Source organism: Pinus tabuliformis, chromosome X (assembly GCF_031772625.1).
Source record: "Pinus tabuliformis cultivar Carrire ecotype Pingquan chromosome X, CPIR1, whole genome shotgun sequence".
NCBI lineage: Eukaryota > Viridiplantae > Streptophyta > Pinopsida > Pinales > Pinaceae > Pinus > Pinus tabuliformis.
Genome location: NC_142308.1, coordinates 1,341,634,255 through 1,341,651,326, shown reverse-complemented (window position 1 = coordinate 1,341,651,326; position 17,072 = coordinate 1,341,634,255). Strand labels below are relative to the sequence as shown.

The 17,072-nt window shown below is 35.3% G+C and overlaps 1 protein-coding gene across 1 annotated transcript; it reads right to left on the bottom strand.

Moving 5' to 3' along the window:
* Positions 1-7,962: 7,962 nt before the first annotated feature.
* On the bottom strand, positions 7,963-10,659 carry LOC149145029 (uncharacterized). Its single transcript, XM_089449655.1, has 2 exons — positions 8,499-10,659; positions 7,963-8,347 (listed from the first exon to the last, which is right to left on the bottom strand). Exon 1 carries the CDS (start codon positions 10,632-10,634, stop codon positions 8,508-8,510), a length of 2,127 nt encoding a protein of 708 aa, XP_089305781.1. The 5' UTR covers positions 10,635-10,659; the 3' UTR covers positions 7,963-8,347; positions 8,499-8,507.
* Between the last annotated feature and the right edge of the window lie 6,413 nt (positions 10,660-17,072).

Here is a 17,072-nt window from a genome sequence, read left to right as displayed (position 1 = left end):
TGATCAACCTATCAACCACAGCCGTGATTGAGTCATGTTGTCTCGATGTCCTTGAAAGCCATGTAATAAAGTCCATGGAAATGGACTTCCATTTCCATTATGGAATCAGAATAGGTTGAAACAAACCAACTGGATGCTTGTATTCATCCTTCACCTGTTGACAGTCCAAACACCTTGCAAGAAATGCAACCACCTATTTCTTCAAGTTTTGCTAATAGTATAAATTCTTAAACACTATCAAAGTATTCTGGTATCCTGGGTGGCCTAAATATGGCTTGACATGAAACTCCATCAAGAAAATATTTTTACGCTCACTACTATTTGGAACATAAATCCCATTCCTGAATCTCATCAAGCCATATGCTGCGAGGTGATACTCCTTGTCCCTATCATCTTCACTCTATTTCTGCAATATATTCTTCAGTTACTAGTACCTCTCATCATGTTGTCCTACATGCAAAATATTTTCTTTCAAATATTTCTTTTAAGAACTTACAACTGAAATATGATTCACCCGCACTCTCTTATTTAAAGAACCTATAACCCTCTTCTCTTTACCCTTAATGTACCTAATCTCAAAATCAAACTCACTAAGAGTAGCCAACCATGTAGCTTTCCTTGCATTCTTATTAGGTTGGTCAAACAAGAACCTTAGTCCACTATGGTCACTCATCAGAATAAACCTCATGCCAAAGAGATGATGCCTCCACAACTTTAATGCATGAATGTTAGTTTCCAAATCAAGATCATGAGTCACATAGTGTTATAGATATTTTTGGGCACTGCAACCCCAAGCATAAATTTCCATAAACTAAGGGCTCATAAGTCCCTAAAAGTGTTGTTCCAACCCCTAAAAGAACAAGGTCAACTGATTACAGCTTCTCCCAGAAGTTCTCCATGAAAAACTGCTCAAAACTGGTCAAAACTGGACCATTTCACCTGGTCCATAAGCAAAGTGCGTTGCATCTCACCTAAATACACACAGTAGGTGCATTGCATTTTAAAAATCCCTTCTATGGGGTGCGATGGGCGAGAAGGGACAAATGGCAGTGTCAATCCACGAGGTGGAGAAGCATGGAATCTTCCAAAAACTTCTCCTGTGACACTTGCCTCTCTGAATTCGACCAGGGATGAGTAAGAGATCATCAATCTCCAAGTGGAATCAAGAACTATCAGAGGGAAGACACTAATCAAATCACAAACTAACTCATCTACCTTGCAGACATCTATATATGGATCCATCATCCAAGAGATCCAGAGGCTGGAATTTTGCATCTTGTAAGGAATTGTTGTTGGTTTCTTGAGGCAACATCATAGTGTTGGGTGATCTAAGCTTTTCATGAGGTGAAGAAGGGCTCACTTGTTGAGAGGATGATGCTGGGTCATAACGATTGGTTGTAATTCTCTTGGCTCTTTCTTGATTATCAATAAAGCTGTTCAAGTTTTCCTCCATACTCTTGTGTGATTTATGTTTTATGCATTTGTATGGTCAATTTACATCCGATCCTAGATTGTTTATGATAATAGATCCATGTTCTCATATAGTGTTGTGCTGCTTGATTCTACAGGTACTCTGTGAAGCTGGGTATACAAGAAAGCAAGTAGCAAAGGACTATCAGAAGAGAAAGGAATTGAGCAAGGAACCAAGCGCAAGACAGAGGTTGGTCTCCTTTATTCTTCTCTCATCTATCTTTCATAAAGGAAAACGAAAGTAGTTTTACTTTGTTTGTTTCTAAGGTAGCTACCAGCCTTAGTGGGATTAGCAGTTCTGCATAGACACTTTTCCCTATAACACATAGTTATGCTCATGCTCATTCAACTTCCTTGACTCATAGCATACCACCCATCCTTACTACATTAGGACTCCACCAATTCCCTCCTTTAAAGAATTTGTACAAACCAAAAACTCCTTATCAGGACCTGCAATATTAAAAATTGGATCATTTGTAAGAAAATGCACCAACTGCTCAAAACTAGTTGAACAATCCTTAGTCCATTCAAAATCCTTTCCTTTTATCTACAAAGATGTAATAGGATAGATGATCTTTTAGACGTTCCTCATGAACCTCCTATAATAATTTTCTAGTCCCATGAATCATCTAACCTCATCCATATTCTTAGGAGTTGGGAACTCCATGATGGCTTTAATCTTTTCCGGATCCACTGCTATCCCTTCCTTGGAAACAACATGTCTAAAGTAATGATTTTAAGTTTGAAAGAAACTGCACTTTTTAAGCTTGGAATATAACTAATGCTCTGTCAACAATCTCAAAATTGTTTCCAAGTGCTCTTCATGCTCCTCCTCATTCTTGGAATATACCAATATATCATCAAAAAATACTATCACAAACTTGTCCGGGTAAGGATGCAATATATTGTTCATCAAACACATGAAGGTGGCTAGAGCATTAATAAGACCAAAAGGAACCACCACAAACTCATAGTCTCCATGCTTCAATTGAAATGCAGTCTTATAGATGTCGCTTTATTTGATGCACACCTAATGATATCATGATATAAGATAAATATTTGAGAATACTTTTGCTCCCTTCAACTGATCAAACAAGTCATCAAGCTATGGAAATGGATACTTGTTCTTGATGTTTACCTTATTTAACTGCTTGTAATAAATGCACAATATAATAGTACCATCCTTCTTCCTTCCAAACAACACTAATGCACCCCAATGGGACACACTTGGCCTTATGTATCCCTTATCAAGAATTTATTTTAAGTTGAGACTTTATTTCCATCAACTCCAGAGTGCTCATCCTATAAAGTGCATCAGATGTTGGTGTTTCTCATAGCACCAACTAAATAAAGAAGTCTGCCTACTTATAACACGATAGATCTGGAATCTTTGTAGGAAACATATCCTGAAACTATTGTAAGACAAGATAATTCTTCAAGTCTTCACATCCTCAACATTCTTCCCTTTATCACTAGAAACATGCACTGCAAACAATAAACATCCTTTTCTACCTTTATGCTTTTCTTGCATTGGTGTAACCATTCTCATTGATGTAGGCTTCTTCTTTCCCTGCAAGATTCTCCTTTACCCATCATCATACAGGAAATCAATAGCCTTGTGATAGAAGTCCACTTTAATCCTGTGAATGAATATCTAGTCCATGTCCAAAAGCATCCTATATGAACCCAAAGGAATCACATTTATATTTTGTGATGTAGGCATACCATTAAGATAAAATGTATAAAATCTCACCCAATGATGAACTCCTCCCTTGGCCCCTATAGCCAACTGCACCGACTAATATTTTGCATGCACTCATTTATTGAAGAAAAAATTATCCACCAAGTCAAGACTGATATAGATATAATTTGATCCAGGATCAATTGAAATAGAAAAAACTTTATCAGAAAGCTTACATTCTGTTTCGATAATGCATGCCTGATCTTCCTGCTTGGTATCAATTACTACATGAATCCAAGGAATACTATGACCAACATCCCTAACTATTTGTGCCTCTAGAGCATTGTAAATATGAGGCTTTCCACACTAATGTGATGGGAAATACCTGTTCTGATGTTCTCCACCATAATTCCAACACCTCAAAGGTTTTCTTCCATCACCTTTATTCTACTCCTTGGGCTGAGACCCATGTCCTCTCTCAATTGAATTAAACTTCTTGTATGGTGCCATATTTTCCTTGTAATCTGCATCTTGAGGTCTTCCTCTCTTCTTAGGTCATTTTCATTTAGTGTTCTCATTACCTTTCCAGTCACACTTGAACTCAGGCTTGTACTTGACTGCTCATAAAAATGCTTCACGTTTATGATGGAGTCCTCCAATGACCAAGGCTCATCAAACTAAATCTAGTCTTTGAATGCTACCAACAACCCAGTAATGAACCTTTGAATATTCACTCTATCATCCTTGAGATAAGGAACATACCTCAATAGCTTCAAATATCTGCTCATATACTCATCATCTATCATGGAACCCATCCTGAGATCGTATAATTCCTTGGCCTTGTTTTCATAGTATCTTTCAGATAATACTTCTTCTTGAAGGGTCTTTCAAACTCATCCCAAATTAGATCTTCCTCTCTAATGCATCTGGTATGATTAACATCTTCCCACTAGATGACTACTTTCCTTTTGATACTAAAGGTAGCTATCTTGGCTTTCATGTTCTTTGAAAAAACAGGCAATATGAAAAACTTCCTCATCCCAATCATCCATGCTTCTGCATCTTCTCATTTCATTTCTACATAAAATGTAGGGTGCTTGGATTTGTTGAACTCTTCTAGAAAATATCCCTTCTCACTCCTCCTATAAGGATGTAGGTGGTGATGGTGATGGTGTCTCTCAAAACCAGAACTATAATATAATCTATGATTAGTACCCATCCTCTCAAGTGTGTCCAAGGATCTTCCACCTCTAATTATTTCATCCCTATCCATCTAGTGTCTTCTATGAGGCTTACAGCCATATGCCCCATTAGTCTTATCCTCATACCTATCTCCATGATAGATTCCCATCTACCCCTGCTTTTGTAAATTTGAAAGGTTTTGAAGGATGAATTTTGTTATATGAAATCTATGTCTGCAGAGAGGAGTATCTTCCCTAGACCTAGTGGCATGGTCTAGAAGAACATAAATTAAAGACTATAAATTTTTTCCTAGAAGAATTGGAGAATGGAAAGATACTTACTTATGATACGTCGCAAGCTCTTCTCTCTTCTTCGATTGTCATCTCCAACCTGTTAACAGTGCTGGACCCACCAACATGTCAGGGGATCTCCCCGGTAAGAATTCCTAACTAGACCTCAGACCATTTGGTGTAGGAGTCCCAAAGGTGGGGTAGTACGATATCGCCTTGACCGCGACTGCACGTAGAGGTGAGTAAGATGTCTCTGTTTGTAGCATGGGTGTGACATGCAGAGCAAGTCAAGGAAGGTGCATGAATGGGTCTAACACACATAACGGTGGTATGAGTGTGCCCCTTGGAAACCTGTGACAATATGCAACTTGAAAGGAAACACACAAGAGAGATACATCACAAGTTGGAAAGAAGGTTAGCCAATCATCCAAACTAATGGTTAAACCAACAGCACATCTCGATAATATTCATACAAACATATATATAAAGTCCATACATACATGTGTAAACAACAAATACACATATCATCAGAGTAACCAATATAGCTGAAATAGAATAACAACATATGCATCGAATGTGCTCGCTCTATTATATTAAGAAAGTGAAAGCTCCAATCATACATAAAACTATGACCAACAACTAGTCTTGACAACTAAACATTACAATCACTGCCACCTACTCCTCCAAAGAGATATACTAGTTCTGCACTATGGAGAAGCAAGGCTCGTTACAATACACTCCAAGCTTTCTCTAAGACACACCTATAGGAAGCTTAGCTCCCAAAAGCCCGTAAATGAGTTATGAGGTTATATAAATAGTAAAGGATGGGGTGATCCTTGACATTCCTGTTTGTGACTCTTCACCTACCCTCATGACTCTTCAACTACTACATGACCATTACATTCTACTATCGACACTTTTTCTCACTTTTACAAAATGTTACATTACAATCTGCACATGTACCCATGTGAGACAAAATAAGCTTGAGTAAGCCATGAAAGACATCACTAAGGCTCAGACAAATGTGGGAAGACAAATTCTTCGACATCCTCATGATTACACTCAAGGTGTTCCCTCTATGGAGTTGATTGGGAAAACATTGTTCAGTCAAACCAATCTTTGCGGCTGCACATGGGCAAGCCAATGAGATTTGTTATCATCATTTTGAAAGTCAAAAATAGCTTCAATCTCCTTAGGTCAGTGCTTTTTCTAACTCTTTAAAATTGTCCTCTAAATTGTATTGACCAACTGATGAAAAAGATCTAAAAATATTCATTTTATCTTCACAATTTCTTTAATCTTCCCATAACTTTTATTCAAATTAAATAGAAATAATTGTATATACAAAGATATTCAATTTAAATGAAAACAATTATATACATAAAGAAAATAATTAACTTAGAGGTCTCTGAAAATAAAAAACATATTGTATGAGGGAGTTCTCACGTGCACATTATGTTATTGACTTGAAAGCATATCCTGAAATAGTTACGTTATTGATTTCAAAATATATGCCTTTTACAGCAGGTATTACATGTTTGGTAATAGGATGATCATTTATTATTTTGGTCATTTATTATGTTATTGACTTAAAAGCATATCCTGAAATAGTTACGTTATTGATTTCAAAATATATGCCTTTTACAGCAGGTATTCCATATTCGGTAATAGGATTATCATTTATTATTTTGGTCATTTATTATTCGTAATATGATGGTAATACTTAAATTTTAATGCTAATCAAATCATATCAGCTTTCCACTCCTTGATAATTGCACGAACACTTGCGAATATCATATTATTGAAAAACAATGACATAGAAGCGAGAATCCAATTCTCCGAATGCATGCTCCACCAAGCTGTGTATTTTTTCAAAGAAGCAAAAATATATGAATGCTTATAAATCTAATGAGCCACTGGGTATGGATCAATGTTATCTTATTAACATTGGTTTATATATATATTTATTTATTTATTTTCAAAATATAGTTTTTCAGTCATTTATAAATGATTATTTGTTATTTTATTTATTTATTATTTTATTTTAGTATTATTTGTAATTTCATAAATAAATATAAATTTTGTTATTTAATTTATATTTTTTGAAATTTAATAAAAAAATTTATTAATATAATAATTATTTAATTTTTATATATTTTATTTCAATTAAATATAGTATTAAGTTGAATTAACATTATTTTAGTTGATTTAATTTCATTAATAAACAATATTTTATATTATTTAGTTATAATTTTTTTTTTTAAATATATAAATTTATTTAGTATATATTATATTAAATTTCTTATACTATTGGATTTTATATGGTTAAATAAAATCAAATATATCTTATAACTTTTTTAAATAAAAAAAATGCCATAAACATTATGTATAAGAGCAAGATTGCATGGTCATATTCTAGAAAATATTTCCAATTAGCCTTTAAAGCCCTCATCTTATAGGAAATAAATTTCCATATGTTTTCAATTTTATAATAAACTTTAATTATGCTATAATTGATTGTCACAATTATTCGTATTGTTGTTCGAAATTTCCAAAATAGAATTGTGTAATATTTGTGATTGGTCCAATGTTCGAGATGGTAACTTCATCCATCGAGGACCAAGGAGCTTTCATTATATTTCGAACATGCTCTTCAATCTTATACCAAAAAAAGTAGTGTACATTGTTTTTCTAAATTGCACAATTACATTTTAGAAAACATTTAAAGATGCATTTCGGTAATAGGCTAACCACCTATTGCTTTGGTTAAACAAAGTAAATAATGTTGAATTACAAATAACCGAATACTTCAATTTACCCATCACTTGAATCTAAATTAACCGGATTCTAAATTTTAATACTAACTTGAATTTAATATTTTTACTTTGATTTAATTATGTTTAAACAAAGTCAAAATATTTTAAACATTTCGTATAACAATTAACAAAATTATATATCTTCAATTTATTAAAAACATTTGATATTTTTTTAAGGGAAATAAATCCGTAACTTTCTCATGAAAAATCAGAATTTTCTGAACAATGGAAATTAGGGAGTTGTCTATAGTGTCACTTTTTGGACTTTCACGTGCCCGAAAGGTAGAAAAATTTGAGGTGAAATATTGATTTGTGTTATTTAAACTTGTTTTTTGACTCTATATATGGAGATTACCTATCAAACTTGTGATTTCAAGAAATTCCTGCTAGATTTTAGAGAAATTAAACCCAAAAAACTCACCAGAAAACTTTCAAAAAATCACATTAAAAACAACTCTGAAAATTACATTCTCAATGTGACAATGTCACTCGTCAAAAAGCACCATCCCAGGAAGGCTTTGATCATATCCCGTTATGCTTTTACAGAGTTCCATATAAACAAAATACAAATCACAGCCAAACCGGCTATAGTAACTCCTGAACATAAATATTACTATCGTCAAATATATATATAACAGCGAAATATAAAAAACCATGAAACATACATCACATGGCTTCATGAACAACACCCAGACATAGATGAGTTTTATAAAAAGTGGACAGTACAGTGCGTAATAAAAAATTATATCAGCATAGGTAATATAAAAAACTACCAAGCAACAGTAGTAGCCTTAATAAAAGGCTTGCGGAAGAAGAAGTGCTCCTCAGCATCCCTGTGTACCTTTTATGTGCTAGGTGCCCAAAGCCTGTGGAGCAGCCTTTTTAGACCAAGTTTAAGCATCGGGTGCCTGTAAAAATTGCACACAGAAATAATGTCAAAAGATCGTTTTAGTAAAAAGATCTCTTAGTGTGCATGTGACATCTAGATATGTAAATGAACCCAGATATAGAAAGTGCCACAAAGGCCATTAAACGAATATTTAAAACGCAATATTATACCGTTGACACTTATGTCAATGGGTTGATGTTGGCAGTCGATCCCAACGCTTTCACAACTCCACTGTATTTAGCGGCAGTGTAAATTGCTTTCGCCAATTGCTCTTCCTCCAAATTTTGTGCCCATTCCCTGCACTTGTCCACCAATGCCTTAGCCACATTGTTTATGCAACCAGCAATAAGATCTGCCAATGACCTTTCTAATTCCAGCATCACTGCTGTAGAATCACCTGCGCACCTGCCAACAATAGTGGTGCATAAATTATACAATGCGATCGCCGCCGCTAACTTTTCCCAGTTCACCGGACTGGATTCCTTCTTTATCCTTCCACCTTCCTCTTCGACTACTTTCCTTTTGCTTTCTGTAAGTTCTGTGATGCTGATCTTTTCTCTTGTGTTGAATAATATTTCTCTATCTGCTGCCTTCCTCAGCAAACTGTCTGAGTCCGGATGCCACTCGTCAACCAAATCCATCAGTGTCCATGCCTGCTTGTATGCTTCTAAAGTTTCTTTCCCAGATGCAGGTGAAATGGAGAGAATTATTTTGATCAATGACACCGCTGTTAGCTTCCATGACCATGACCCTTCTCTCATGTACGGAAAGTATGTTTTCCACATTCCATCTGGACGATCTGCTGTTTGAGGATCCAAACACCGTACTTTACCCAGGCGCAGCGGTGGCAACTTCTGAGCTCTGTCTAGTGGCGACGACATCTTTTCATTCAGAAACTTAATCAGTGGCGACGACATCTTTTCATCGACAAAATCCTTATTCAAAATTTGCTCTGCACGTTTGATGGACTTTAGATTCATTACACACACAGTGTGAGGAGTCTCCCCAACAACGTACACGTTGTGAAAAATTGGTTCGTACTTTTCTGCTTCTGCACTGTTATCTGGACAAACTAGTGACACTATTTTGACGAAAACGCGATTATAGATCGCAACCTCTAAGAGGAACCGAAATACGTTGCTGAAGAAGACCACAATAAATCGCAGCCAGAGGAGACATCTGACGCTTAAACTGTTGGTCCATTTCATTACGGGAATAGTTTCCAAACAATCTACCGCTTCCGCTTCTGTGTGCTTTGACCAAAAAAGGTTTTTTTGTTCTTCCTCTTCCAGTTCTTCTACAATGTGCCTTGTCCAGAAATCCTCCAGAAAATATTTCTTACACCAGCCTGACGTGCATATATTCTTGAGCTTCTGCTCCTTGAATCTTCGATAATAACGTACAGAGTTAAGAGACCTCCAAACTATGACTGCCCATGCTATAAGGATGAATACAAGCTCCAAGAGAGCTATTATGTATAGTAGCGAGGATTCGGCACGAGCAGAAATGGCTATGATTGGATGTGGAAGGTGCACAACCCATCCAGCTACTGAACTTATAATGCAAACTGTGACCGCTAGTGCGGCTGATGAGATCAACATTGATTTGGTTAGGATAGATTCAGGAGAACATATACGCGCCACGATCCACGATTTCAGCACTTGATCTCCAATTGCTCTCCAATATTCCTTGTGCGCAAGATCAGGATTTGCAAGAATGAAGGGAATGCTTTGAGTGGCAATAGTCCGGATGCTTTTGCTGGCCCCAGTTGCACAGATGAGGAGGAGAATAAGCCATAAGAGCGATATCGATATTAACACATCAGATCCCAAGAACAAATCCCACGAAATGCCATGGAGAGAACAAGAGGTAGAATTTCGAGCAGAACGGCGATATATGGTTAGCAACTCGGACAAAATGTCGAGTACGACACTCAATCCAACCGCTGTAAACTTGTTCCATTTCTCTTCAGAGCGGGCACGGACCATTCCTGGAAGGAAAAGGGCCACAAGCACACATATCATTATTCTACTAGTATGTATCATGAATAAGTTTTTCTTACCAACCTGATTATCTTGTAACGTTCTGGAACAGTCCGTGGTCTGACTCAGTAAAGCCTCGTCACTCTGCGCTTCGATGAAGGTCATAATCTGAATCGTGAGAGCACTGAGAACGAGAGCAAATCCTGGCACCCAGAAAACTCCCTTCTTGAATGCTCTCACAATGTCCACTACCAGAAAGATAATGAATACCAGCGTTCCTAATGCAAACCACACCAACTGCGCAAACTCACTCACAGCGCCCATGATTGATTGATTGAGAATATGGGAGATGATGGAAGCGTCACTACACGTACATGTGGGAGATTTGGGTCGATGCCCAAACACCTTTTAAGGCACACAGAAGAGTACCCATCACTCAAGGTCTAAGCCAACGGATTTCTTTCCAGAAAACATGAAAGAAATTTCCTGCTATTGAATTCCATGGAATCTTGAAATTTCCAAGAAATTACCTACTCATCTTTAAATAATATTTCGGCAGAGAAAGAAATTCACTTTATTTTAAGAAACGAATATTAGGATTAATCAATCTTTTTTTAAAGACGGGTTATTCGTTTCATTAAAAATTAAAATTAAAGAAATTATAGGAAATGACAGCATGTCCCCTCCCCTCCTATGTAATAAATGTTTGCTTTCGCCTAATGGTCAGTTGATTTTAGGAAGAAATCCACCAATGGGTTACCGCAGGCCTTCTGGTCGTGTAACTTTATATCATGTTCTTACGAACATTCCCGAAGTTTTCATCTCTGGCCCCCGTGGCAGTGAAAGAAATTCCATCATTAATATGCCTTGGAAAAAAAATAAAATAAAAAGGCAGAATATGTTACTTTCATTCCCAATAATAAATTCTAAAAAAGTGAGAATATGTTACTTTCATCCCTAGTTGTCTGGGATGGCGAACTCATTTTTAACAAAGTGGGAATTCGTTACTTTCAATCCATTTGTCCGCCATGGCGAAATAACTTTTGACATAGCGGGAATATGGTACTTTCATTTACAATGAAGTAAAGCAATTCTATATAGTTAAAGATTTAAGTTTTGACATAGCGGGAATATGGTACTTTCATTTGGAATGAAGTAAATAAATTCTACATCGTTAAAGATTTAATTTTAATATTCAAATGTAAAATAGAAAAAAATTAAAATATTAGCAGTGGGAAAATCTATTATAATTTAGTTGTCTTTTAAATGTGAATGTAAGTTTACTCATCAATATTATTCAAAGAAAACGAGGCAACCTAGAATAACTAGTTGATAGTGCATAAGGGGGTAGGGTTTCACCATCTCTAGCTTCTAAGTGCAAATGCAAGTTGACTCATCACCTTTATTCAAAGAAAATGAAACAACCTCTAATAAGGGGGCAGACTAACGAACCAACCTCTAATAAATGGGTAGACTTTCACTTAACCTGTTAGCCAAGTTTTAAGACATACTCCAGCTCGAAATTAGCAGTAACAGTACTTATACTTATTTTTTTAAAATACTTTAATTTAATAACTAAACATAATTATAGAACATTTAAAATTTATAATAATATCTTATTTAAATAATTTAACAAGTTAATTGAAGTTATCTTGAATAGTTGAGGGTAAAGATTCTTATCCTATTCACTGGTGTTCAAATCTCGGGTGAAGATTGTTATCGTATTTACTGGTGTTCAAATCCCTCCCTGTAATAAGTTGAGCTTTGATGCCTTAAAGAGTATTGTTAAAAACTCAATTAGAGTTATTTAGTGTGATTTTACTAAATGATTCTTATCCTATCCACCCATGTTCAAATCTCCACTATCGACATGTTGAACTTTGATACAATGCATTATCCATATTATTAAGATATATAAATAATTTGTAATGGCTCCGAGCCTCCCACTCTTAAATTAATATAGTATAATAATAATTAATAATAATTATTAGTCTCTCAAATGAAATAGAACTTTAGCATATTGCACAATGCCTAAATATTGACCATTCATGCATCAAATTATTATTTAAAGCTTCCAGTCTCCCACTCTTATGTTAGTATAGTATAATAATAGTTATGAATAATTATTTCTATCTCCCATGATTGCATTGGGATTTTTTAAAATAAATTAAAAATGAAATGAAAAAAAACTTTAATATATTACATAATGCCTAAATATTGACCATGCATGCATCAAATTATTATTAAATTATTCTAAGATTGGTTACAAAGTTTGATTGGATTAATTATTTTTGCCTAGATTTGACATTTTTAAAACAAATTAAAAATAAAATGAAATAGGACTTCAATATATTACATAATCTCTAAATATTGATCAAATTACTAACAGAGTTTGAGAAAGAGATTTTGTTTGAAAGAAGTTATGGCTTGTTGAAGTTTTTAAAGGTCACTATTACCAGTCATCTTTTTGTAGCATGCATTTATCAAATTTTATTTCAGTTAGGGTTTTTCTTGTATCTCTATAGCATAAATTTCCTTATTTATAAGCTCCTTGAGTTTCTAGGCTAGCATTTTCTTTATTTGTTAAAAATATTTTTCTTAGCTTTTTGTAGGCTTTCTATTCCTATAAGTTGTATGGCGTTGTATATATTTAGGACATGAATTATAAATATCATGTAGGGTAGAGAGGGGATTTTTACTTTGTAGTAGAATTTTGTACTCGAACTATATTGGGGCTATGATGATTCTCTAGGTATGTTTGAGGGGTTCTACTGACATCGTTCTCTAGGTATGTTTGAGGGGCGCTACCGACATTGTTATGAAGTAACTTTCCTATTATCATAGTTTTATATGGTGGGACAATATTGTGTCTTTCCTATTATCATAGTTTTATATGGTGGGACAATATTGTGTCTTTCTTATTATCATAGTTTTATATGGTGGGACAATATTGTGTCTAGGGTTTTATTAATTGGAAAATGCTAATCTATGAAGGCATTTTCTTGATTTTGTTGATGATTTATGTTGTTGTTTCATGAAAATGTTACGTGGTGTGTTTATTTTGACCCCATTTTCATGTAGTTTAAGATAGTATATCTTAAAATTTCTACTAGATTTCTCCCTATGCTTTTCACGAGATGCCTTTGTGATTATTTCATTTTAGAGATGTTGTGTGCTCCTAGATAACCTATTTATATGTTACTTTTTCTCTGAGTTATCTATTTTCAATATTTGTAGTATATAAATTTGCCACTTTAACCATGCAAAGATGTATCATGGAAAGAATATCAGGTTTACTGAGCCCAATTCATAGGTTGGTAGATATTATGAATCTCTGTATGTGGTTTTATTAAGGCTCAAGAGTGTATCACTAAAAAAACGTTGGTTGTCTATAGTAAGTGATTATAGGTTGTTGCTTTTTTATTTGTAAGTTTTAAATGTAAGTGGTATTTTCATAATAATCTGAATGTGCCCAAGCTTACATGGATTGTTATGTATCAAGTATAACAATGTTGGTGAAATTTCCATGTAATAAAAGTTAATAAAGGAAAAATAATAACACAGTTGATGGGACACTTATTCCAAGTTGAATGTTGGGTTAAACATCCTAGTGGGTGTTCATTTCGATTATTATGGCTAAAGGAAATTGGCAAAGGCAATGGCAAAGGCTTTGGAAAGTAGATATAGCATTTTTGGCACATTTATTTATGCAAATAATGGAAATTAGGAGAAAATGAAGGTGAAAGGTCATAGGTTGCATGTGAGGAGGAAAATAGTGGAAATTGAAGAAAATAGAGGCCTCATTGATAAAAAGGCTTATGAGGATTAGTTGGCAAGATTTTTCTCAGGTTTTACATTGAATCAAGAAAGGCAAAGAAGGCAACAGGAAGGAAGGAGTAAGCAAGGAAGAACATGATCAAACAAATACGATGAAGTTTTTTGCAGATATCGATTTACATGTGCCTTTTCCTTGCTATATTTGGCATGTATGGTATTGCATGTGGTTCTTTGCTATTATGGCATGGGTTTTTCCAGGTGAGATAATGTTTTTAGCCTAGCCTTGCCATTTCTGGATAGCCATGGTGTGATGGGGTTCTCATGTTTTGGTAGAGTTAGATTGTCAGATGGATTTGAAGCTTAGTGAGGTGGATCTCTGAAAGAAAGAACACATAGACTAGTGATCCTTGGATCAAACTATAGATTACTGTAAAGCCACTAACCTAGTGACCCCTGAAACAAACTGTGGGTTGCAGTAAAACCAGGTATTATGTGCCTCAGAGGGCTTAGGAATCCTCGACCGGTGAATGCCAGGATATACGGTAAATCCTAGAGGTGGTTGCCCTTCATTAGGCCTAGGAATCCTTGTTGGTGAATGGTGGGATATACAGTAAAGCCTAGAGGGTGGTGTCTTGGTTTAGGACCTAGTGATCCCTAGATCAGATTGTGGATTATGGTAAAGCCTGACAGACTAGGAGATAGGAAAAATTCCTCACGGTGTAGGTGGAGAAATCTGGTGGCATCATTGCTTGTTTTGGCCAAGTGATCTGGTGGATGTCATGGTAAATCCTTTTACTATACATTTATTGTGTTGGCCTTGTGATCCGTTGTGGATTGCGGTAAAGCCTAGTTTCTATTGATGAGGGTGAGGTAGTTTAGCCTCGGGATGCCCTCGTTGGTTCTTTTAGTTTGAGTCTCACATTCATGCTTAGAATATGGCAAGGGGGTGATTGGTTGAAGAGAGATTTGGCTCAGCTAATCTATGGTCAGGTGGAACGTGGTAGTCCCATACCGGGTTGGTTTTTGCATTAATTAATAAGAGGTTATTTCCTTGGTATCTTATGTGTAAATATACTGGTTTATATTTGGACTTTATGAATGCTGTATCCTTGATATTTCTGTTGTTATGATGCTGGTTATAAGTATGTATTATGTCAGTGATGATGTATGCATTTCCTCATGTTTTGATTTTTAAATGAATGAACAATGTATCTATGACCTAATAGATGATAATGCAACTAATGATATAAGGGAAAAATGCTTCTTAGCGACTCTCAGATAAGTATGAGACCCCTATGCTCAGATCTATTGTTTAAACCTGTAGATTACATATTTGTGACATGTTTGATGAAATGCTTGTCATCACTAGAAGGGTTCCAGTCAAGGGCTTGTTCAAGTAATTACATTTGTATCATCATTCCATTGTTATCTTTGTGTTTTGAAGGTGCCATTTAGTTCTGGGTAGTTACCTGGGCTCTGGGCCTGAAAAAGTGTCTCAAATCACTCGATATATTTATGATTAGTTATATGTATCACATCACTCGACTGCTAGTTTTACATGCTTGGTATTATCTTGAAAAGGTAATAGTTGATGTGTTTCTATAACTAGTAGTCAGGTGATGTGGTAGTGCATAGTAAAACTCAATTGCAACAAGGAAAAGGTAAAAGAAAGGAATTGGGTGAAAATTCCTTTGGCTATGTTTGGAAACCGCAATTCCTTATGAATGAGTGCTTTGCATACATGAAGTCGTCTTAACCCTAATTTTTCTGAAATTATGTGGATATGTGTTATATTCATGGACATTTATTTGACAATTATAAGAGAAAGTGTCTAGTTATAAGAGTTGGTGTCTAGTTATAAAATCTCATGTATTCATGGACATGTAGTACTATTGTTATGTGTATGTTGCATATTCAGTGATTGTAGCTACGATGATGTGTACATGTAATTTATGTAGTATTCTATACATATGATGTTTTGTGTTTGTTGTATGTATGGTGTTGTGTGCACATTGCATATGCAGTGTTGGATATAGATGGTTCTATGTACATGTCATACATGCAGTGCTATGAACATATTGTACTGAGCGCACGATGCATATGTGGTGTTGTGTGCATATGGTGTTGTGTACATGCTAGATATGCAGTGTTGTGTACATAGGGTGCTATGTACATGTTGTATATGTAGTGCTATGTACATATGGTGCTGTATGCATGTTGTACATGTGGTGCTACGTACATATGGTGTTCTGTACATGATTGTACAAGTGGTGCTGTGAGCATGTGGTGTTGTGTACATGTTGTACATGTGGTGTCGTGTGCAGGTGGTGCTCTGTACATGTCGTGCATATGGTGTTTTGTACATGTGGTGTCATGTAAATTTGCATGTGGCATTGTGTATGTCTGGCATTGTGCACACATTGTATAGGTTGTACGATGTACATGTGGCAATGTGTACATGTTGTGTAGGTGGTGTCATGTACATGTGATGTTGTGCACGCATTATGTAGGTTGTGTTTTGTACATTTGGCGTTGTGTACATGTTGTACATATGGTATTGGTGTACATGTGGTCTTGTGTGCATGTCATATTCACTGTGTTATAGGAATGCAGTACTATGTATGTGCATATTGTAGTTGTGGTATCATGACATGTGTACTCATTATGCTATACTCTGTGTAGTACATGTATTACGTTGTGTTGTACACCAGATGTAGGATTATGTATTGTATTGTGTTGTATGTCATGTGTAGACGCATGTATTGCATGGTGTTGTGTGTGGATGTATGTGTTGTGATGTATGTTGTGTATGTGTACATGATTGAAGAAAAGAAAAATGCACTAGGTGTTTATTGGGTGTGGCAACTGATTTGATGTGTCTACAAAAAGAACAAAGGCAGAAGTAAGGATTGATGAATGATAAGTATTGGTATTTTATTTCAAATTTATTATGCATATGACTTATGATTCTAGTCTATGATGATT

What these genes read in the sequence shown, in the direction of transcription:
- LOC149145029 (XM_089449655.1), bottom strand. Translation starts at nt 10,634, where the DNA reads ATGGGCGCTGTGAGTGAGTTTGCGCAGTTGGTGTGGTTTGCATTAGGA.